A 25,902-nucleotide genomic window follows, 5' to 3' on the forward strand; every position below is an offset into this window, starting at 1 on the left:
GTTTAAAGGTGGGACCCCGCTTGTCGCGGAAAAACTTGCCCTTAGGATTCTGGGGCAGCAGAGTGCTCTTGCCCCTAGTGACTCCCTTAACCAATTCATCCAGGGATTCACCAAAAAGGCGAGACCCGCATAGGGAATATCAGCCACCGCCTTTCTGGATTTCTGGTCAGCTGACCAGCTCTTCAACCATATCAGTCGACGGCTAAGCACTGCGACACTGGACAGGCGCCCAGCCAATGGGGCCTCATTTAAGGCCGCATCGCACAAATACATGACCCCCTGATAAATCTGGTCCACTATCTCCATGGTAGTGGGGGGGTCGAATCAGCCACGAGAGTGCGTCTGAGCACCTTGGTCCAATCCGCCACAGCCTGAGCCGCCATGACAGAGGCGAAAATAGGCTTTAGCATGGAACCCGCCACCACATAGGTGTGGCGGGCAAGAGACTCCAGCCTCCTATCCGTAGGATCCCTAAACACCGGAGAATCTTCGGTGGGAACCAGAGTAGCCTTGTTCAATCTGGCCACAGTGTGATCCACTTGAGGAGCCACACACCAGCATGCAACCGTAGTAGACGCAAAAGGGTAGAGAAGTTGAAACCTTTTAGGCACCGTGAAGGTGTGTTTCAAATTGCGCCATCGGTCATTCACAGTGTGATGAAACTCAGCGGGGCAAGGAAAAACCTGTGCCGTCTTGCGGGTCCTGTGTGTACCAAAAGATGACACAATGCCCGGAGGATTGGGCTCATCCTCTAAATGTAGTGTTTCTTTGATGGCAGAAATCAGCGCATCCATAGCTGCGCGTTCCTCGGGCGTCCCGGGGGGGGGGGGGGATTCGTCCACCCTGTAACCTCCTCCTCCCCCTCAGACTCTTGCGGGTCCTGAGAAGAGCGAGACCCTGAAAGGGGCACGCTACCTACAGCAACCATGTCACATTCAGAATCAGAAGAAAAAGAAACCCTAGGCCTTTTTCTAGCAGCACGTTCAGTCATCAGCACATCCATTTTGGACACCAAAGTCGCCACTACAGCAGCCAAATTAGTCAGGGTAGAGGATTCAGAGGAACTTGAATCCCATACCAAGGCTGGAGGGAATTTGCTGTCCTGGGATTCCATTACCAAAAAAGTTTTTTTTTTTTTTTTTTTTAAAAAGGTACTGGCCCCTTAAGCGCGCCGCGGACCCCGCAGCACACCGCTACAAAGACTGTGGAACACAGACCCCCCCGCAGGGACAAACTGAAGCCAGGAAGATTGCACAAGGGAGGAAAAAAAAGTACAGCAAAACTGAGCCCCACAAGTGTGTTACCACCGCAGTTGGTCGCTCCTGAGTGAAGGAAGGAAGTGATGTCACTGCCAGAGACTGAACTGAGGCTGCAGGCTAAGGAAACATGGATGCCTATGTAAAGTAATGGGAGGCTTCGGCAAAATGGCCGCCGACATGTGCTCGGAACGATCGTTTGCCATCTTATGGCGCCGCAAGGCGCCAAACTACACTACATACAATGCTGTATAAGCGCCCACAGTGAAGCCAGACATGCTGCCCACACCTAAAATGGCGGACCGGCGGTTTTAAACCCCGCAGCAGTCGCCGAACGTGTCTGTACCTCCAAGCACCCAAAGTGACACAGGAGAGGGATCCCCCAAAACCCCACACAGCGCTGGCTGTGAGATAAAAGACCCCCGCAGGGACAGGGATCAGGGAGCCCAAAAAAACGCACAGATATAGGGGACACCACAGACACAGAGGACTGCCGACCCCAGACAGAGGCCCCACACAGAGTGTACTTACCTGTACCCGATGGCGTGGGGTGCCTCATATCAAACGGAAAACCGCCCACCCTCAGATGGCAGGGGAGTGCCGCCAGCCAAAAACGCAGGACACCAGTAATGCACGGACGAACCGTGGCTGTGTCCGGTGAGGTAGCCACCTCGCAGGCTGCATCCCTGAGGACAGGGGTGGGTCGTTTGCGAGGCCAGGGCGAACACATAGCCTGCTAAACGCTCGATGGCGGGCTGGGATTCCATCTGACCCTCTGTCCTGGAGAACCAGGATGGCCAGTCCGATTCCCAGCTCCGCAAACACCATCTTCATCCAAAGATACGACTAACGCTGACAAAATAAACAGCTAGTAAAGCAAAGAAAAAAATGACATTTTCAGAAAATAAAATCATAAAATAGAAGAAGGCTGAGACTGTAGCCCCAGCACAGGGAAGACTATCTACTCCTGAACTAGGCAGAAGACAAACTGAGTTGGGATGGCTATTGCAGGGGGGTATTGGACCAGAGGGACAGCCCCCATGGGTGTGTCTATGTAAATGCTTTTGTTTTAACAAGTCTTTTGCCTAGCTTCTCCTAAGGAGAGGAAGTCAATACCCCATTGGTGAAGACTGTATGAGTGGGCGGCGACTGTCGGAGGACGTAAGAGAAATTACATATTTTAATGAGCAGAAAAAAATATTGCTCTGGAAGAAAAGTGCCAACACCACCTTAATATACTCTTTTTAGGCACTTTGGAGCAAACATTCCTAGAGCTCACAGATGTAGAACCCCCAGTGCGCTCATCCAGGGATTGAAATTAGCTAGAATCGCCAGAGGGGACCCTATTGCATAGAGCAGGTAAGTAAAATATTTTTATTTTAAAAACACATAAAAACATGTTTACCATCACTTTAAGAACATGGAGTGTGTGTGTGTGTGTGTGTGTGTGTGTGTGTGTGTGTGTGTGTGGATAGGGATCTCAATGAAAAAGGATATCCCTCCCTCCAGCCATCTGAAGAGATGTCAAATGTCTTCCAGTTATATCACATGGGACAGCGTTCTTAACCCTGCATAAGTTCTAACAAGAGCTGCTTAAAGAGGCTACCCTTGGGTCTTAACAGGCATATAGAGCAAAGGGAAAAAAAAAATTTACTGTAAACAGTGTGGGGGACAGAAATTGGAAAGAAGAAGAATAATAAAATTTACATACTCTCCTATGGAGTAAAATACCACCAATACAGCAGCTTCAGCAAAAAAAAATAAAAAATAAAAAAAAAAACCACACACACAAAAAAAGTTGGATAATCCAAAGTATATATAAAACAAATGAAAAACAGATACTATAAATAACTACAAAATACAATTCCATATTTTACATTTGGAGATAGAAAATTGTGTAAGACTTGTTTCAATGCAACTTACAGACTGTGGAGGTCCCTTGCCACTGCTGCGCCCTCTGAAAAGGAAAAAAATAAATAAATAAAAATCGCATATGACCTGTATATTTTTCTGGTGTCAAACAGTAAGTTGGAAGACTTGGCATTCTACAAGTGATACGAGAGTTTATTTGTAGACTGAAAAAGTCAATAAATTTGTGATGTAACGTATAAAATTAGCAAACAATTTTAATAAGATATTAGCCCATCGATTTTTAATTCTAATCAAAACCGAAGTTAAAAATCTATTCCCACCCTGATTATAAGCTTATCCTATCTAACCTGAAAAAATAAAACATCTATACTTGCCTATTCTGAAGGTTCTTCGGTCTAGTTCTAGGTTATGATCTCTCCAGCTGTGGCTTCAGTGTAGAGAAACCAGCAACTGCAAAACCTGGACGATGACGTCATCCATAGGCAATCCATGGTCGGCTGTCCCTCCTCTACACCTAAAGCCAATGTTGGGACCTCATCATGTGACCGGACAAACTTCAGAAGTATAGACATCTTCCAAACAGAGTATAATCCCAGCTTCTTATTACTATGCAGTCTAGAAAATCCTAGGAGGACCGTTTTTTTTAAGGAGGCTTTAAAAAGGTCCACAAACCATCCAAATATCTCCAAAAGCAGGACCATAGACTATACATTACTACAGGGTCAGTGTCACTATATGCTGTAAAGCTGCCTGCTTTAAGGTTCACTGCCTGTAACCATCATGGAAAACACGCAGTCAGACTAAGTGAAATCTTCCATACTCAAAGGCTCCCTCTCCCCACCCCCACAACCAACTTTCAGGCCATGTGTAGAACCGCCAGCACTACAGAAGCTGATCTAATCATCAGCTTCTGTTGCACAGTAATGCTGGAAAAACAGTAAACGATCAGCGCTACTATGTCCCAGTAGTTGAGATTGCGCCATCAATATCACTTGTGTTGATGCAGTGATCCGTCAGGTTTTCTTTTGTTCCAGCAGCAAAAAAACTGAAAGTGTACCAAAAACTTAAAATTAACTTATTCTACTACCCTTTTTAAAAGAATCCCAATGAGTTTTTCCACCTTCTTCCCTTGCAATTAAACAGCCTGAACCCTTTTGGGAAGGCTATCCACAATATTTTGAAGTGTTTGTGAGAACGTGTTGGATAAGAAGAGCTGCCTCACAAGTCGGGCTTAGTTTCATCACAAGTGTACAGTAGGGTTAAAGCATTTGTAAAAATCATGGTAAAAATCACAGCAAAAATTGCATGAGTTTTCAGCGCCATTATCGGCACCTTTATCTCCATCGCAAGATGTCAAACACCATTTTGGCCAATATGTTTTGGTGCATCTCTAATTTGCTTCACTAGCCGATGCAGCTGCAGGGAATGCTGTATAAAAACTGTATGTTTTTTTATCAACTGCAAAAATCGTATACAGGCTGTGTTTCTGCAGCAGGATGGGGACTTCCTGTTCCACTCCTGGAACAAAATCAAGACGTGCCGAGTGCTTTAGATCATAAAGTCATCCGCTTGCCTCTCCACCTAAGTCAGAGGAAGCCCTGCAACTTGCAACTGCAATGCCATACACACACACACACATTATATATATATATATATATATATATATATATATATATATATATATATATATATATATATATATATATATATATATGTGTATGATAGAAGGCATACTTTTAGGGTGTATTCATTCACTCCCTTTTCAAAGTTTGACGATAGACCATGCAATAGTTGGACTATCTAGCCTTAGGAATCACTCAGATGCCCCGTCCCTTAGAACCTAGGCTTCAACAGCCTTACCAGTAAAGCCAGCACCCGAAAAAGGATACCATAGGTGCCCTTGGGACAGCAGATTCAGGTGCTCATGTCTGCAAGATGTCTTACCAAGTAGCCGAAACATCTGCCTGGGCCAATGTGAACTACTAAAAGACCCTCTATGTCAATTCTATGGAGAAGTTGGAGGCGCTTTAGGGAGAAAATGCATAGATCAAATTAACTAATCCCATGAAGGCCATAGCGTCAACTGCTTCTGTTAGTACATCCCTGGATCTGGATACAAACCTGTCTAGTTTGTTGTTTAACCCTGAAGGTCCAGATCTGGCATCCCCCACCTGTGACACAGGTCATAAAAACACCTCCGGGTGCAGAGACCCTCCTTGGTCGCTGCCGGCAGAGGAATCTTTGCCAGCAGTAAACTGTTGACAAGGCATGAGGCTCTGTCTAGGACAGGATCTGCCCAAGCTCTTGCTATTGCAAGACTTTTAGTTCCTCCCTGATGATTGATAAACACCATCACAGAGGAGTTCAACTGGGGATGGACAAAAATCACCTTCCAACAGCTTAATCAACAGCGAAAAAAGACACAATCACTTGAAGTTACAAGATGTGGATCCACAGACACCAGTGACCAAGTCCACTGCAACAATGCATGGCCCAGGAAGTGTCTAGGATCAGCCCCAGATACTCCAAAAAATACATTGGAAACATTTTGAAAGTCCAGGATTTATCCAAACCTTTGCAAAACCTGTACAACGTCCTCCAGAGCCTTTGTCAACTAACTCTTTCAACAGAAGGTCATTTAAGTTACCCATGACAAGAATACAAGGTCAACGCTGGTGCCAACACCTAGGTGACCATCACCCAAGGTGCAGGAGTCAAGCCAAATGGAATGGCCACAAACTGGTAGCACCGAGGCCCACAAGCAGAGTTTGTGAGCAAAAAAGATAGAAACATGTAGGTAGGCACGGTGAGAAGCAATGACAAATCTGGCTGACACCATCAGAAATGTTTGGTTTCAGATCTAACAAACATACATACAATCCAGACCTTGAGGGTTAATGCTCTCTTCAGGATATAGAACTGAACACGTTCGTATAAAACCCCTGAAACCTTCCTGCAGCAGGAACTCTGGTTTTGACCCCTTGGTCTATAAGTCCAGAGAGTGCTTGATGGTGAGAAAGTGAGGCGGGGCAGAGAAACAAAACTCAAATTTGTAACCTCACACCCAGGTATGGGGAAAGAAAGATTTCCAAGCATCCACAAAAGGTGAAACATTTTGCCGCTCTGGAAATTGAGCTGCACCTTCATGCCAAAGCTTGAATTTGTAATTTGGCAGGCATTTTGATAATTTGGCAGCTTTGGGGTGCCAGACCTTGCAGATGGATTAAGAGCCAAGTTCGGTAGACTTTAATGAGGAAGCAGGGTATGCTGAAGCCAAAGGGGCGATTTTAGGCATTGACAGATATAAATGACAGCAGTGTGTGGAGTACAGGCATAACCAACTTTTAACCACTTAAGCCCCGGAAGATTTTACCCCCTTCCTGACCAGGGCTTTTTTTGCGATTCGGCACTGCGTGACTTTAATGGACAATTGCGCGGTCGTGCGACGCTGTAGCTAAACGAATTTGATGCCCTTTTTTCCCCCCACAAACAGAGCTTGCTTTTGGTGGCATTTGATCACCTGTGTGATTTTTACTTTTTGCGCTGTAAACAATAAAATGCTTAAATTTTGCAAAAATAACAATATTGTTCAGTTTTTTTATATGAAAATTCCCCCCAAAAAAAATGTAAAAATCAAAATTTAACATTTTTGGCCAATTTGTTTTCTGCTACATATGTTTGGTAAAAAAAAATTGCAAAAAAGCGTATTTTGATTGGTTTGCGCAAAAGTTAATGTGTTTACTAACTAAGGGAAAGATTTGTCATTTTTGGTGTTTTTTTTTTTTTTTAACGCGTAATGGCGGCGATCTGCGATTTTTTTTGCGGTACTGCGACATTGCGGCGGACAGATCGGACCCTTGACTGACATTTTTGGGGTTACCAGTGACATTACTGCAGTAATCAGTGCTATACATATGCACTGTTACTGCAAAATGACACTGGCAGGGAAGGGGTTAACTTTATTGGGGAAGGAGGGGTTAAGTGTGTCCCTAGGGGAGTGCGTTTTACTGTGATTGGACATGGCTACTAGTGTAGGAACAGTGATCAACGGTCCTACATAGTAGAACCGTATGATCACCATTCCTACACAGGGGAGAATGATAGGCGGCTTGTTTACATCCGCAGGTCACACGCACTGACTTCCCAGGGAACGAGCCAGGGCGGGCGCACGCTCATCCGCTACTGGCTCACAAGGAAGTGACAGGCTAGTGACGTGTATATTATACGTCACTTTGCCTGGCCGGGGCTGACCGCCGCATATAGTCGTGCGGCGGTCGGCAACCGGTTAAGTATACAATGGGACCAGAGCATGTATGTAAAAGGAAAATGTATTTAAAGTGAAGCAATACCTTTTTTTCACTTGTCAATGTAAATAAATACATTAGCTCTATGGGAAACCTTGGTCAGCTTGACATGGAACTGCTCCCGAACCATAAGCGACAGGGACACCAAACTTGGGGAGCACATTAAGGGGACCCGTGACTACGACATGGTAGATTACCTAGGCAGGCTGGCTGTCCCCAAAATCAAATATGTTTTAGTCCTGGGTCGCCTTTCGGTGTTCCACAAGTTTGGTGTCCCTGTCACCTATGGTTCGTGAGCAGTGCCATGTCAAGCAGATCAAGATTTCCTATAGGCGCCAATGTGTCAATACTCACTAGTGCAAGTAAAGTGAGGTACGCCTGTATAAGCTTAGGGAAAAAAATCAATTCAGTCTAGCATTTTAGCTTTGGGATGTATACCCCCAAACGTGGTTTCCAGGGTTGTTCTCAATGTGGGCTGACAGTCAATACGGCGGTATCCCCATCCGGGGGGGGGGGGGGGGCACACACACGGTCGCTGTAGCGGTAGCATACATAGCCTGAACACACCTGGGTCTTAGGCATATGAGGCTATTCACCTCACCTGCCCGTGTTTTGGGTTTGCAGGCCGGGGCTTTTCTCTCCATTCGGCCGCCCCACACTACCTCCTCTTGGGACCAGACTTCCATAATAACAAGCCCCTACCTTGTTCCGTACTTATGTTATTTGAAGTACCTTGTCTCATGTTTTGTCTGGTAATCCTACTAGGCTTTTTGCTCCAACTACAGCGTATCGATCCCCCTCGTTATTTCCTCTAGCCTTTAAGGCTTGATTTATCACAAGGTTCTCTCACCTGAAATATCTCTCTCAGATGTTTGCTCTCATCATATGCTCCAGAAGAAGCTTACTAGGTTAAGCGAAACATGTAGGGCAGCTGGGATTCAACCTAACATCTGTATCTACTATGTACAGACGACCCTTTGAAGACGGCCATTCCTTCTCCAGGGCCGCCTCACGAACACAGGTCATCTTTGTATCACTTGTGATTGTTGTTCAAATAATCAATACTTGATAGGCTATGCGATTTGCACAACCATTTTGAGGCTTTGCCGCCTTATTGTAATTTTTGTATATGATATGTTGTCTTTTTTATATCCCTCTTCTTTTGTGTTTTGTTATTAATGTGTTTTTGTGAATTTTCTAATAAAGAATATACAATTTTTATACTGGTGCCTATAAAGTCCAATCTCTTCCCTCCACTCTCTTCACCTTGTAATTTAGGATGTGGCACCCTTAAATAACCCTCCCTTTTGTGCGCCTAGACACCCTGCGACCTAGGAGCGCACATATAAAACCATTTTGACTGACAGTCAATACTGTCAGCACGCAATGATACGCGATGCCTCCTCTGTAGTTCTAGCTCCTGTGAACTCAGAGGGAGGCACCCAGAGTATTTCAGAGAGGAGGCGGCAAAAGGAGGGGAGTTCAAAGGTCTGCGCTGATCAGACTGTGGGAGGGGGCATGAAGCTTGAGCACACGGCTGGATAAGGTTGCTCCATTCTGCATAACACTGTAAAGGTCTGCAATGTGATGGGGGGGGGGGGGGGCAGAGAGTCAACGCATTGTGTGTAAAAGGCATGTAAAATTCATGTTAGTGGTTTGCGGGATCCAAAATTGTGAGTTTAGTGGTCCGTGAGGTCCGGAAAGGTTAGAGACCACAGTCTTAAGGAACTTGTGCAAATCGGACATGGTTTGGAAATGTGTGAAAGTTAGTCAAAACCAGATGTATAAAAGTAGAATTTGCTGAGAATATGGTCTTGAAAAAGACCTCTAGCTGCTTGTCTGTTGGGTCTCATTCTCTCACCAGTATGATAGTTGCCTCGTTAGAGCAAGAAAAAGGACAGAGCGACTGTAGAAATAGGTTACTTTTGAACAAAGTGCAAACGATGTGAGTACAAAGAAAACAAGCACTTAGGAGGCAAAAAATAAATAAAAAAAAAAAAAAAAAAAAAAATCAGATTAGAGTGTTTCCACAGAAAAAAAAAAAAAAAACAATACGACCCAAGGCCAGAAATCATACTGGTGGAAGCAATAGACTGAGTCTTGTTTTAATCATCTCCTTTAACTTGCGATTAATGTTAATGAACTGCGACTCCTCAAGGGAAAGCTCAGTTAAGCCAGCCATACATGGATTGAAATTTGGTTGGTTCAGCAGGGACCAGACAAGTTTCAAACCCATCGATCAACTTGTGCTTACAACCAGTCTGTCTGCTTTTCCCCCCAAATCAATCAGTGCCGCTGAAAATCGGAAGATCAACTGGATGCCCATGCATGGTTCAAAACTAGGCCAGCTCAACATAATTTAAATCCATGTATGGCTGTGGCTTAAGGTCTGTACTCAAAACCTAAGCTGAGAGGACAAAAGGACCCATCCACACCCAACAGAGCTAAAGGAGGACTCCAATGAGGGAATAGTTGAATATCAGAGGGCACCAGAATTCCAGGCTACAGGGGTATGTTGCAAACAGAATTTCAAAATTGGGATACAAAGAGTTTATATATCCACTACCTGGGCAAATATATGAGAAATGAATGAATATGTAAATAATGTCAGTGCATGAAAACAACCCTATGAAGCTGCTGGTTGTAAGACCATAAGGTCTAGATAAAATGAAGTTTACAGAAAAAAGGACCGATCAACTATTTGTCGATCGATACTTTTTTTAAACTGTTCTCATTTGTGGAAAGAATTGATTCATAACATAAATCCAACCGTGCAATCCGTGATGTGTCAATGACCCCTCATGTGAATAATTAAATGCTGTGATTCCAATACCCAAATTCATATATAAATTAAAGTGCAATGTGCAAATAGTGCTTTAAAATGAAACCATATCGTTTACAATAAATAATTAAATTAAACTATATCAAAAAAGAGTCCTTGATCCCCAACGCGATTGTGCATGCCAAGGTGTTCTTAATCCATTATTTTCCAACTTCTTCACAAAGGTGTGCCGTGATAAACTTTGTGTCCATCACCAATAACCAAAATGCCCGCTTACCAGAGGCAAGTATAAATATTTGAAACAAGAAGGTTAATGCTGCGCTATGGTGATATACAAGGTGCCTCCAAAAGTGCTGCTGTGCGTGAAATCAAAAGGATTTTATGAATGTTGATACAAAGAAAACAGCGCAGATTTGGTGTATTGAACCATAAAGTGCTCAACATGGCTGAAAATATATATATATATATATATATATATTATATACAGACTTGTATAAAGTACTCGAAATTTCTACTTGAGTAAAAGTACAAGTGCTCGATCAAAAAGAGACTTGAGTAGAAGTGGAAGTGCTCGCAGAAAAAGTTACTTAAGTAGAAGTACTAAAGTATTCAACATTTTTTTTACTTAAGTATTGCAAGTAGTTTTTTCAAAACATTTGCTACTTAAGTACTAAAAGTAAAAAGTACCAGTAGTTTTGAAAAAAAAATTCTACTCAAGTACTGAAAGTAGAAGTACAAGTACTGTGTTATGTAGTTATTAAAGAAAGAAGTCAAAAGTTTGAACATCATATTGTTTTTTATTATTTCAAATGATTTATTCAAATGATTAACCTGTGTTAGTTAGTAGTTTCTTGATGCACTTTAAGCGCTGTAGCACCATTTATTTGTTTGTTTCATATTTTCTTTTTATTGGAAAGATTTGGTATAGCAGCTTTTATTATACACAGCCTTTATTTTCGTATGCGCTGATTTACAAATGACATTATACACATTTTTTTGAGCTTTATGCAACCTGCCATCTACTGTTCTGGCAGTGGTAATTTTTTTAAAAGTAACGAGTAACTATGCAGGACAAAAAAAAAAAATACTTGAGTAGAAGTATCGAAATCATCGAAAAAATGTAGTGAAGTAAAAGTAGAAGTAGGAGAAAAAAATTCTACTCTAGGAAAGTACAGATACCGCATTTCGGTACTTAAGTACAGTACTTAAGTAGTTCTACTTCGTTACTATACATCTCTGATTATATATATATATATATATAAAAAATTTCAAACTCTATAATGAAATTAAGACACCCCGTGAAGTGAATAAATAAAGTTCATAAAAAATGATAAATAAATTTCTAATAACAGTCCAAAAATTATCAGTCCATGTTAATGATTCAGTGCTTCAGCAAGTAGCCAGTGAAAGTTGCTAAAAATAAGATAAGGTGCTCAGGTGCTGGAAATCAAGTGCAATGGCATGCTGCAATGGTGTGGTGACAAGGTGATTTTATCCTCTCCCCTAGGTTATTCCACTTACCGGACTGAGTGGACCCCCAGACCTTATAGTATAAGGGTCACTCAAGCAGAGTCCGGCATACAATCCGGGTAGTGATCCTTGGATCTCAGCTGTAACCACTAAGTGTCTCCTATGGACTCCTGGCAGGATGTAACCATATGGAAAGGAAAAGACCCAAATAGCGCAATACTGATACACACAGCAAGGTTTGTCTGAGAGTCGCCATCATGAGGAGGTGGCGGAAGTGACGTACCATGTTATCCCCTGACCCTGCGCGTTTCATCAGTACCATCTGACGTCGTCAGGAGTTTGATAATTACTATTTTATGCAATAAACGCTTTATCCTTTTAGATTGTAAGCTCTAACGAGCAGGGCCCTCTGATTCCTTTTGTTCCAAATTGTATTGCAACTTGTCTGCCTTCATTTTGTTAAATGTTGGTGCTATATAAATCCTGTATAATAATAATAATAATAATACTTCACTATGGAAGCCTTCTGGTTATTGGTGGTGGTGGACAAAAAAAGTTTATCATAGCACACCTTTGTGAAGAAGTTGGAAAATAATGGATTAAGAACACCTTGGCATGCACAATCATGTTGGGGGATCAGGGACTCCTCCTTGATATAGATAATTTACTCACAGCAATTTAATTATGAACTATTCTAAACTATATGGTTTCATTTTAAAAGCACTATTTGCACATTGCACTTTTTTTTTTTTTTTTTTTTATATATATGAATTTGAGTATTTGGATCACAGCATTTATTTTTTTATTGACATTGACACATCACGGATTGCACGGTTGGATTTATGTTTATTATGAATCAATTCTTGCCACAAATAAGAGCGGTTTAAGCCCCCATTCACACTGGGGCGACGCTACTTCGCACCGCGACCTCCGAGGTCGCGGTGCGAGCAGCGCGCCGCTACCTCGGAGCGGCCGCCACGGACTTCGTAACATTGAAGTCTATGGCGGTCGCCTCCTGGTCGCCCCAAAGAAGCTCCGGACCCTTTTTCTGAGTCGGAGCGACTTGTGTCGCTCCTATCAGAACGGGTCCGCAGCTTCCCTATGGGAGGCGACCTGCGGCGACCTGTGAGGCGACCAGGTCGCCTCACAGGTCGCCCCAGTGTGAACGGGGGCTAAAAGTAATGTATTGATAGACAAATAGTTGCTTGGTCCTTTTTTCTGTATACTTCATGTTGCAAACAGAACCTGATCCAGTTAGGGGACAGCATGCTGGGGGAAACTTTCCCACTCACAATTTATTTTCGGTTTAGTTCTACTTTATCACGCATATCAAAATGTTTTCAATTGTATATTTAAACACATCAAACAGGCTAAAATTACAGGTTCGCATTTGAAAAATGGTAGATAGTGTCTGCTTTGAGATAATGTATAGCTTTGAACTGGAGGTAAAGGGAAATCTCCACTAAGAAAACAGACTACAATAAAGCAAATAAAGTAACCATCTGAATTTGATCGATCTATTGCTGTTTCCACTCAATCTAATGAGCAGCTTCTCTCGAATAGGTATTTTGGAAAACTGTTTGATCAGCGGGAATGTTGGTGAATTGTTGTTCAATCAGCTGCAGCGCTAATCAGTGCTTTTTGATGATGAAAGAAGCCCCCGCTGTAAAAATACAATAGCACAGGAGGAAGGATTCCTCTAGCCACGCTACTTGAGTGGCTGATCGAAAAAAACTGATCCATGTATGGCCAGCTTTATTCTGCTATTTAAAGAAAATAAATAAAAGTTTACCTGGAAAATTATATATATATATATATATATATATATATATATATATATATATATATATATATATATATATATATATATATATATATATATATACACACATACACACACACACACACACACAGTGCCTTGCAAAAGTATTCACCCCCTTGCTTACCCTATTTTGTTACATTACAGCCTAATCGGAATTGTATGCGATGGATCAGAACACAATAATCTAAGTTGGTGAACTGAAAGGAGTATAAAAATATATACATAAAAAACAGAAAATTGGCATATGCGTATGGATTTACCCCCTTTGCTTTGTGATGAAGCCCATAAAAAGCTCTGGTGCAACCAATTACTTTCAGAAGTCACATAATTAGTGAAATGATGTCCACCTGTGTGCAATCTCAGTGTCACATGATCGGTCATTAGATATACACACCTTTTTTGAAAGCCCCAGAGGTTGCAACACCTAAGCAAGAGGCACCACTAACCAAAACACTGCCATGAAGATCAAGGAACTCTCCAAACAAGTAAGGGACAATGTTGTTGAGAAGTAAAAGTCAGGATTAGGTTATTAAAAAAAAAAAAAAAAAATTGAAATCTTTGATGATCCTCAGGAGCACAATCAAATCCATCATAACCAAATGTAAAGAACATGGCACAACAGAAAACCTGCCAAGAGACGGCTGCCCACCAAAACTCACGGACCGGGCAAGGAGGGCATTAATCAGAGAGGCAGCACAGAGACCTAAGGTAACCCTGGAGAAGCTGCAGAGTTCCACAGCAGAGACTGGAATATCTGTACATTGGAGGATAATTAGCCGTACGCACAATAGAGTTGGGCTTTATGGCAGAGTGGGCAGAAGAAAGCGATTACTTTCAGCAAAAAACAAAATGGCACGTTTTGAGTTTGCGAAAAGACATGTGGGAGACTCCCAAAATGTATGGAGGAAGGTGCTCTGGTCTGATGAGACTAAAATTAAACTTTTTGGCCATCAAAGAAAACGATATGTCTGGCGCAAGCCCAACACATTACCCAAAGAACACCATCCCAACACCATGTTGTGGGGATGTTTTTCAGCAGCCGGGACAGGGAAACTGGTCAGAGTTGAGGGAAAGATGGATGGCGCTAAATACAGGGATAATCTTGAGCAAAACCTGTGCCACTCTGTGCGTGATTTGAGGCTAGGATGGAGGTTCACCTTCCAGCAGGACAATGACCCCAAACACACTGCTAAAGCAACACTTGGAGTTGTTTATGGGAAAACATGTAAATATGTTAGAATGGCCTAGTCAAAGCCCAGACCTCAATCCAATAGAAAATCTGTGGTCAGACTTAAAGATTGCTGTTCACAAGCGCAAACCATCCAACTTCAAGGAGCTGGAGAAGTTTTGCAAAGAGGAATGGGCAAAAATCCCAGTGGTAAGATGTGGCAAGCTCATAAAGACTTATCCAAAGCGACTCGGAGCTGTGATTGCCGCAAAAAGTGGCTCTGCAAAGTATTGACTTTAGGGGGGGGGGGTGAATAGTTCTGCGCATTGACTTTGTCATTTTGTCCCATTTGTTTGCTTCACAATAAAAAAAAAAAAAAAAAAAAGAAGAAGAACACACATCTTCAAAAGTTGTGGACATGTTCTGAAAATTAAATGTCGCAAATCCTCAAACAACCCATGTTAATTTCAGGTTGTGAGTAGGGATGATCGAACGGTTCGGGTCAACCATCAGTTCGAAACCCGAACATTGGCTGTTCGAGGTTCGGCCGAATTTAGAACTTTTTGCCCAAAAAGTTCGGAATTTGGCATACAGAACCGACCAAAATGCAATGGGACAGGAAATGGGCTTTAAAAGCCCATGATTGGACCAGAACCATTAGCAAAAGCCAATTGAGGGGGCAGGAGAATGCTAGGAATGTGATTGGAGTGACTAGGGGGTCCATAGACCAAACATTAGTGAATACGCCCCCCAGTATATAAGATAGCCCCCGCCAAATTCCTAGCATTGTTATACAGGGACATGGAAGAGAGTGGAAGCAGTTCGTGGACTTCTGCTACAAAGTGTCATTTAGCATTTATTAGTGTGAGGAAAGGGATATCTAGTGTAGTTAGGGTGCTCTTTTACACTTTAGTTAGATTTAATTATTCCATTTCTGTATGGAAAGTGTTAAACCACTTGCCGACTGCCTAACGACGATTTACGTCGGCAGTCAGCCCCTCACAGGCAAAGTGACGTAGATCTAAGTCGCTAGCCTGTGAGGGTCTAGGGAGCGAGCGCCGCCGGAGGCGCGCTCCCGCGTGGTCATGGACCCCCCTGCGCGTGTGACCGGCGGACCCGATGTATGTGTATATATACCCGTATACACAAGTTCAGATGTTTTGCCTGCATCCAAAGAACCAAAAAAAATGCCAAAAAAAAAAAAAAAAAAAAAACACGCCCAGGTGTGTTGTTGCAGGCATTTTTTGGAGGCAGGCAAAACATCTGAACTTGTGTATAGTGGTATATATACACACATACTTATATGTATATATACACCTAGACATATATAGGTGTGATAGTAGTAGGTGTGATAGTAGCAGAAATATACGCTTGCGCTAATGAAATAATTAACACCAATATAGTTACGCTCCTATCACACCTATATATGTCGAAGTGTAAAATGCATACAAGTATGTGTGTATAAATACCACTATACACAAGTTCAGATGTTTTGCCTGGCTCCAAAAACCCCAAAAAAATGCCTGCAACAACACACCTGGGCATTTTTTTGGGTTATTTGGAGGCAGGCAAAACATCTGAACTTCTGTAAAGTGGTATATATACACACACACACATACTTATATGTATTTTACACTTAGACATATATAGGCGTTATAGGAGCGGAGCCATATTCGTGTAAATGATTTCATTAGCGCAAGCATTTATTTCTGCTACTATCACACCTATATATGTCTAGGTGTATATATATATATATATATATATATATATATATATATATATATATATATATATACCCGTATACACAAGTTCAGATGTTTTGCCTGCCTGAAAAGACCCCAAAAAATGCCCAAAAAAACGCTTGCTACTAAACCGGCAAGGTGTGAAAAGAGAGAAGCCAATAACCTGTTCTATAAGTGACAAAATACAATTTTTTTTTTTATGGTTCTGGACATGCTACAGAGCTAAAACTTCACAGGTACACTTTTTAGACCCCCCCCCAGATACTAAATCCAAAGAAATTTTTTTTCTTTTTTTTTTTTTTTAATTTTTTCAATAATTGGCTCTATCAAAAATGACAATTTTTAAGAACTTTTTTTTGTGTGATTAATAGTCCCTGGGGTATGACCCAGAACCACTTTTTAGGGGCATTTATTGGGTTTTAGGGCTTCAAAATGGTGTTTTTTGATTACTGAAGTTCGGGTCCCATTGATTTCAATGGGGTTCTGAAATCCGGGCCGAACTTTTGGGAGGTTCGGGTGTTCTGGTCGAACCGAACTTTTCAAAAGTTCGATCATCCCTAGTTGTGAGACAACAAAAACATGAAAAATGCCAAGGGGGGTAAATACTTTTGCAAGGCATATACATACACACAATCTCACAAAAAAGTACACCCCTCACATTTTGTAAATGTTTTATTATATCTTTTCATGTGACATCACTGAAGGAATGACACTTTGCTACAATGTAAAGTAGTGAGTGTACAGCTTGTATCACAGTCGTACATTTTCTGTCCCCTCAAAAAAATAACTAACTCAACACAGCCATTAATGTCTAAAACCGCAGGCAACAAAAGTGAGTACACCCCTAAGTGAAAGTCCAAATTGGGCCCAAAGTGTCAATATTTTTTGTGGCCACTGTTATTTTCCAGCACTGCCTTAATCCTAACGAGCATGGAGTTCACCAGAGCTTCACAGGTTGCCACTGGAGTCCTCTTTCTCTCCACCATGACGATATAACGGAGCTGGTGGATGTTAAGAGACCCTGTGCTCCTCCACCTTCTGTTTGAGGATGCACCAGATTTACACTGTTATACAAGCTGTACACCCACTACTTTACATTGTAGCAAAGTGTCATTACTTCAGTGTAGTCACATGAAAAGATATAATTAAAATATTTACAAAAAATGTGAGGGGTGTACTCCCTTTTGTGAGATAGTGTGTGTGTGTGCGTGCGTGCGTGCATACACACACTCTATCTCACAAAAGTGAGTACACCCCTCACATTTTTTGAAAATATTTTAATTATATATTTTCATGTGACAACATATATATATATATATATATATATATATATATATATATATATATATATATATATATATATATATATATATATATATATATATATATACATACACATACATACATACACACACATACATATAAAGTTATTTGGTTCAGATGGTGTCAAGCGTGTGTGGCGGCAACCAGGTGAGGAGTCAAGGGTGTCTTACCAATAGTCAAGCGCGGCACTGGGGAGCTAGTTTGTTGAGGGAACCACGAATGCCAACATGTACTGTGACATACTCAAGAAGAGCATGATCCCCTCCCTTTGGAGGCTGGGCCACAGGGCAGTATTCCAACATAACGACCCCAAACACACCTCCAAGGCAACCACTGTCTTGCTAAAGAAGCTGAGGGTAAAGGTGATGGACTGGCCTGGCCATGCATGTCTCCTGACCTAAACCCTATTGAGTATCTGTGGGGCATCCTCAAAATGGATGGAGGAGGAGCGCAAGGTCTCTAAAATCCACCAGCTCCGTGATGGTCGCCATGGAGGAGTGGAAGAGGACTCCAGTGGCAACCTGTGAAGCTCTGGTGAACTCCATGCCCAAGTGGGTTAAGGCAGTGCTGGAAAATAATGGTGGCCACACAAAATATTAACACCTTGGGCCCAATTTAGACATTTCCACTTAGGGGTGTACTCACTTTTGTTGCCATCGGTTTAGACATTAAGTGTCGGTTCACACTGATCCGACTTCGGGCGACTAATGAAGTCGCCCGTGCAGCGCGACTTCGGCGCGGCTTGCAACGACTTCTCATAATGGAAGTCAATGCAAGTTGCTACGACTCTTGCAAAAAAATAGTGCAGGAACCTTTTTCTAAGTCGGAGCGACTTGAGTCGCTCTGATTAGAACGGTTCCATTGCACAGCATTGGAAGCTACTTGTCAGGCGACCAAGTCACCTGACAAGTCGGATCAGTGTGAACCGGCACTTATGGTTGTGTTGTTGTTTTGAGGGGACAACCAATTTATACTATTATACAAGCTGTACACTCACTACTTTACATTGTAGCAAAGTGTCATTTCTTCTGTGTGGTCAGATAAAGATATAATAAACCACAGGACATGTTACAGTAATCCAAATCCTTCGCTTGTCTTCAGCAAACCGGGCTTGCGGGCTTTCTTGTGCATTATCTTTAGAAGAGGCTTCCTTCTGGGACGACAGCCACGCAGACCAATTTGATACAGTGTGCGACGTATGGTCTGAGCAATGACAGGCTGACCCTTCAACCTCTGCAGCAATGCTGGCAGCACTCATACATCTATTTCCCAAAGACAACCTCTGGATATGATGCCGAGCACATGCACTCAGCTTCTTTGGTCAAACATGGTGAGGCCTGTTCTGAGTTGAACCTGTCCTTTTTAACCGCTGTATGGTCTTGGCCACCGTGCTGCAGCTCAGTTTCAAGGTCTTGGCAATCTTCTTATAGCCTAGGCCATTTTTATGTAGAACATTTTTTTTTTCAGATCCTCAGGGAGTTCTTTCCCATGAGGTGCCATGTTGAACTTCCAGTGACAAGTATGAGAGAGAGAGCGATAACACCAACTTTAACACACCTGCTCCCCATTCACACCCAAGACCTTGTAATACTAACAAGTCACATGACACCAGGGAGGGAAAATGGCTAATTGGGCCCAACTTGGACATGTTCACTTAGGGGTGTATTCACTTTTGCTGCCAGTGGTTTAGATATTAATGGCTGTGTGTTGAATTATTTTGAGGGGACAGCAAATTTACACTTTTATACAAGCTGTACACTCACTACTTTACATTGTACCAAAGTGTCATTTCTTCAGCTTTGTCACATGAAAAGATAATAAAATATTTACAAAAAATGTGAGATGCTGTGTGTGTGTGTGTGTGTGTGTGTGTGTGTGTGTGTGTGTGTGTGTGTGTGTGTGTATATACACACTATATATATATATATATACATATACATATACATATACATATACACACACACACACACACATTAAAGAGTTTGGGGTAACTTAGAAATGTCCTTTTTGAAAAAAGAAGCATAACATTAAAATAACCAGAAATACAGCCTAGACATTGTTAATGTGCCATATGAACTATTCTAGCTGGAAGCGGCTGATTTTTAACCACTTGCCGACCGGTCACGTTGACCCTTCTGCGGCAAAGTGGCTCGATATCGTCCAGCGACATAGACCTACGTCGCTGGACTCCTCTCCTTGTGGGCGGCGCGCCGCCGGGAGGCTCGCTCCCACTGTATTCAGTCACAGCGGGATTCGGGCCAGGGGAGGAGCGGCGGTAATCACCACCGCTCTTCCCCGATCGTCGGGGGATCGAGTGTGGAGATCCGCCCGCTTGCGTAAACAAAAGCGGGCGGATCTCCTAAGTGACAAACAGTGACAGATTGCAGGATTCAGCATAGCTGAACCTGCGATCTGTGCCTGTGTCACACAGTCCCCTCCCCCCACACACGTAAGCACCAGGCATACATTAACCCCTAGATCACCAATAAAAGTTAACCCCTTCCCTGCCAGCGTCATCTTTACAGTAACAGTGCATATTTATAGCACGGATTACTGTAGTAATGTCACTGGTACCCCCAAAAGTGTCAAAAATGTCAGTCAAGGGTCCGATCTGTCCGCCGCAATGTTGCAGTCCCACAAAAAAAAAAAAAAACAAAATCTCAGATCGCCGCCATTACTAGTTAAAAAAAAAAAAAAAAGACAAAATTTCCCGTAGTTAGTAGCTGCGATAAAACTTTTGCGCAAACCAAAAATACGCTTATTGTAATTTTTTTTACCAAAAATATGTAGCAGAAAACAAATTGGCCTAAAATGTTAAAAAATTTTGATTACATTTTTGGGGGGGAATTTCATTAAAAAAAAAAAAAAAAAAAAAAAAAAAAAAGTGAAAAATAGTTATTTTTTCAAAATTGTCGCACTTTTTTGTATATAGTGCAAAAAGTAAAAAAAATCGCACAGGTGGTCAAATCCCACCAAAAGAAAGCTCCATTTGTGGGGGAAAAAAGGACATACAAGTTTAATTTGGGTACAGCATCGCACGACCGCGCAATTGTCTGTTAAAGTAACGCAGTGCCGAATCACAAAATATGGCCTGGTCAGGAATGGGGTAAAATCTTCTAGTCTTAAAGCGGTTAAAAATACGCTCATTGAGAATTTGTCAAAGACATGTAGCTAAATACATTTTGGCCTAAATATATGACAAAAATTGAATATATTGGATATTTTTTAACTGTCAAAGTAGAAAAATAGTTATTTTTTCAAAATTTTCGAAATTTTTTTTATTAATAATCGCAAAAAATAAAAAAAGCGCAGAGATTATCAAATACCACCAAAAGAAAGCTCTGTTTGTGGGGAAAAAAAGGACGTAAATTTAGTTTAGGTACGGAGTTGCGCATGACCGCGCAATTGTCCGTTAAAGTCGCACAGTGCCGAATCGCAAAAAGTGGCCTGGACGTACAGAAGGAAAATCCTCCGGGGGTAAAGTGGTTAATCTAGTGACCCATTCCCAGCAACCATCACTCCTGTGTTCTAATGGTACATCGTGTTAGCTAATCGTGTTAAAAGGATAATTTGTGATTACAAAACCCTTGTGCAATTAGGCTAGCACAGCTGAAAACTGTTGTGCAGATTAGAGAAGCTATAAAAAAACTGGCCTTCCTTTAAGCTAGTTGAGTATCTGGTGCATCAGCATTTGTGGGTTCAATTATACTCTCAAAATGGCCAGAAAGATTACTTTCTTCTGAAACTCTACAGTCTATTCTTGTTCTGAGAAATGAAGGCTATTCCATGCGAGAAATTGCCAAGACACTGAAGATTTCCTACAATGGTGTGTACTACTCCCTTCAGAGAACAGCACAAACGGGCTCTAACCAGAAAAGAAAGAAGTGGGATGCCCTGGTGCATAAGTAAGCAAGAGGACAAGTACATTAGAGTCTCTAGTTTGAAAAATGGGATGCCTCACAGGTACCCACAAAACGCCAGTCTCAACATCCACAGTGAAGAGGCGACTCCGGGATGCTAGCCTTCTAGGCAGAGTGGCAAAGAAAAAGCCTTATCTAAAACTGGCCAATAAAAAGGAAAATATTAAGTTGAGCCAAAGAAAACAGATACTGGACAGAGGAAGATTGGAAAAAAGTGTTATGGACAGACACATCTAAATTTGAGGTGTTTGGATCACACAGAAGAACATTTGTGAGATGCAGAACAAGTGGACAGATGATAGAGACGTGCCTGATGCCATCTGTCAAGCATGGTGGAGGTAATGGAGGTAATGTGATGGTCACACATTACATACACAGACACACAGTTGTGATCATAAGTTTACATACCCTGGCAGAATTTATGATTTCTTGGACATTTTTGCAGAGATTATGAATAACACAAAAACGTTTTTCACTCATGGTTAGCGTTTGGCTAAAGCCTTTTATTATCAACTGTGTTCACTCTTTTTAAATTATGACAACCGAAACTACCCAAATGACCCTGATCAAAAGTTTACATACCCTGGTGATTTTGGCCCAATAACATGCACACAAGTTGACACAGAGGGGTTTGAATGGCTTTTAAAAAGGTAACCATCCTCATCTTTGATTTGTTTTGCTTGTAGGGTGTAGAAGGATAGATCGATAGAGATATATATATTTGCATCTTTCATCCAGTGCTGCACTGACGTTTTTCTGGATTCTGAGTCATGGGGAAAGCAAAAGAATTGTCAAAGGATCTGCGGGAAAAGGTAGCTGAACTGTATAAAACCGAAAAAAAGGGATTTAAAAAGATATTCAAGGAATTTAGAATGCCAATCAGTAGTGTTCAAACTGTTAAATCAAGAAGTGGAAAATGAGGGATTCTGTTGAAACCAAACCATGGTCAGGTAGATCAACAAATATTTCAGCCACAACTGCCAGGAAATATGTTCAGGATGCAAAGAAAAACCCACAAATAACTTCAGGTGAAATACAGGACTCTGAAAATGTGGTGTGGCTGTTTCAAGATGCACAATAGGAGGCACTTGAAGAAAGATGGGCTGCATGGTAGAGTCGCCAGAAGAAAGCCATTACTATGCAAATGCCACAAAGTATCCCGCTTACAATACGCCAAACAGCACAGGAGACAAGCCTTAAACCTTCTGGCACAAAATCATTTGGAATGATGAGAAAAAAAAAAAAAAAAAAAACACAACACTGAGCTTTTTGGCCGCAACCATAAATGCTACATTTGGAGAGAAGTCAACAAGGCTTATGATGAAAGGTACACCATTCCTACTGGGAAACATTGAGGTGGATCGCTGATGTTTTGGGGATGTGTGAGCTACAAAAAGGCACAGGAAATTTGGTCAGAATTGATGGCAAGATGAATGCAGTATGTTATCAAAAAATTCTAGAGGAAAATTTTCATTCATCAGCCCGGAAGTAGCGCACGTACTTGGGACATTCCAACATGTCCATGATCCTAAAACACAAGGCCATCTCAGTCTCCTGACCTCAATATCATTGAGCCACTCGGGGAGATCTCAAAACATGCAGTTCATGCAAGGCAGCCCAAGAATTTAGAGGAACTGGAGGCTTTTTGCCAAGAAGAATGGGCAGCTTTACCATCTGAGAAAATAAAGAGCCTCATCCACAAATACACAAGACTTCAAGTTGTCATTGATGTTAAAGGGGGCAATACATAGTATTAAGAACTGGGGGTATGTAAACTTTTGATCAGGGTCATTTGGGTAGTTTCTGTGTCAATAGGATTACTCTTTTTCAAACACAGTTGATTGATAATAAATGATAGAGATTATATATACTCCTGGGATATTGATCTGGTCAGTTAGGTAGCAGAGGGGGTTGTTAATCGAAATTAACAGTTGCACTAGGTAGGCAACAATGAGACGAACTCCATAACAGGAATGGTTTTTACAGGTGGAGGCTACTGGCATTTTTTTTCACTAGGTTTTGCATTTGGCTAGGGTCAGTGTCACTACTGGTAGCATGAGGCAATACCTGGACCCTATAGGAGGTTGCACAGGCAGTCCAACTCCTCCATGACACATCAATACGTGCTATTGCCAGATGGTTTGCCGAGTCTCCCAGCACAGTCTGAACAGTATGGAGGAGATTCCAGGAGACAGGCAGTTACTCTAAGAGCTGGACAGGGCCATAGAAAGTCCTTAACCCATCAGCAGGACTGGCATCTGCTCCATTGTGCAAGGAGGAACAGGATGAGCACTGCCAGAGCGTGAAGGTCTCTGACCAAACAATCAGAAACAGACTTCATGAGGGTGGCTGAGGGCCCGACGTTCTCTAGAGGGCCCTGTGGAGCTGGATTGTCGTTTGTCATTGAGCACAAAAATTGGCAGGTCCGCCACTGGTGCCCTGTGCTTTTCACAGATGAGAGCAGGTTCACCCTGAGCACACGTGGCAGACGTGAAAGGGTCTAGAGAAGCCATCGAGAATGTGGAGTTGCCTATAACAGTATTCAGCATGACCAGTTTGGCGATGGCTCAGTGATGGTCTGGGGAGGCATATCATTGAGGTATGCACAGACCTCTACAGACTAGACATTGGCACCCTGACTGCAATTAGGTATCAGGATGAAATCCTTGAACCCATTGTCAGACCTTACACTGGTGCAGTGGGTCCTGGGTTCCTCTTGGTGCACGACAATGTTCAGCCTCATGTGGCAAGAGTATGCAGCCAGTTGCTGGACGATGAAGGAACGGAGACCACTAAATGGCCCCCACGCTTGCCTGAACTAATTGCAATACAGCACCTCTGGGACATTATGTTTCGGTTTATCCAACGCCGCCAGTTTGCACCTCAGTCTGTTTAGGAGCTCAGTGATGCCCTGGTCCAGATCTGGGAGGAAATACCCCAGGACAGCATCCGTGGTCTCATTAGGATAATGCCCCAATGTTGTCAGGCATGCATATAAGTATATGGGGGCCATACAGACTACTGAGGCCAATTTTGAGTGGCTGCAATGAAATTTCAGCAAAATGAACTAGCCTGCTGCATCATTTTTTCACTTTGATTTTCGGGGTGTCTTTGGAAATGAAAATCATCAACCTGGAGAGGGCTGAATTCAGACGATTTGGCATCCTTTTGTCCCTAACACATTACCCAGTCCTTATCGGTATAGATATCCAGCATGGTATTTTTCCCCATTGAGATCTGATGTGTTTTCAAAGTGTTCTTTATTTTGTTTTGAGAAGTTTGTATGCGTGAATGCATTGCGTACACACAGTGCATCCAGAAAGTATTTACAGCGCTTCCCTTTTTCCACATTGGCTTACAGCCTTATTCCAAAATGGATTATTTTCCTCAAAATTCAACAAATATTACCACATAACATGAGGGAAATTTTGAATATTTGCAAAATGTATTAAAAATTAAAAAAAAAAAAAAATCCCACGTACATAAAGAATTCACAGCCTTTGCACAATACTTTGTGGAAACACCTTTGGCATCAATTACAGCCTCAAGTCTTTTTGTGTATGATGCTACAAGCTTGGCACACCAATTTTTGGGCAGTTTCTCCCATTCTTCTGTGCAGGACCGCTCAAGCACCATCAGGTTGGATGGGTAGCATTGTTGCACTGCCATTTTCAGATCTCTCCAGAGATGTTCAATTGGGTTCAAGTCTGGGCCACTCAAGGACATTCACACTATTGTCCTATTGCCACTCCTTTGTTATCTTGGCTGTGTGCTTATGGTCATTGTCCTGCTGGAAGATGAACCTTCACCCCAGTCTGAGGTCCAGAGCAGGTTTTCATCAAGGATGTCTCTGTACATTGCTGCATTCATCTTTCCCTCGATCCTGACTATAGTCCCCCATCCTAGAGCGCTGGCATCCGTAGTGATGTGTAGGATCGGTCTGTGTCCATTTGCAGACAGAGGCAAGTTAGTGACCTGTGCCATCATTGTATTGTCCTTTTGATTGCGTGGGGAACTGCAATGGCTTCCTCTAGGGATGATGCCTTTCTATCCCATTGGGCCAAGATGTGATTCTGCAATGATCTCATGTGGAGCTGAGCCCAAGTGATGGCCGGAATTGAGGACGTCATCAATCCTAACACTGCCATGCTCTGTCTTAGTCATGATTTTGGTCTCTACTGGAGATACCATTGCTTCCTTGATCTTTTTTACTTTTTTCCCCTGTCTGGAAAATCTTGGTTAC

General features: G+C 42.2%; 1 protein-coding gene across 3 annotated transcripts in view; it reads right to left on the reverse strand.

The window, feature by feature from the left end:
• Window positions 1-25,902, reverse strand: part of ATXN2 (ataxin 2) — a gene marked incomplete at its 3' end in the record, with an annotated part of 179,710 nt that overhangs the window by 143,427 nt on the left and 10,381 nt on the right. For all 3 annotated transcript variants that reach the window (XM_082265650.1, XM_082265649.1, XM_082265648.1), the window contains exon 2: window positions 3,180-3,213. In XM_082265650.1, the coding sequence (XP_082121776.1) occupies window positions 3,180-3,213 (34 nt within the window). The remainder of the gene's footprint in view (window positions 1-3,179; window positions 3,214-25,902) is intronic.

This window comes from Pelophylax lessonae (genome assembly GCF_965119305.1).
Source record: "Pelophylax lessonae genome assembly, chromosome: 1".
In the NCBI taxonomy this organism is placed as follows: domain Eukaryota; kingdom Metazoa; phylum Chordata; class Amphibia; order Anura; family Ranidae; genus Pelophylax; species Pelophylax lessonae.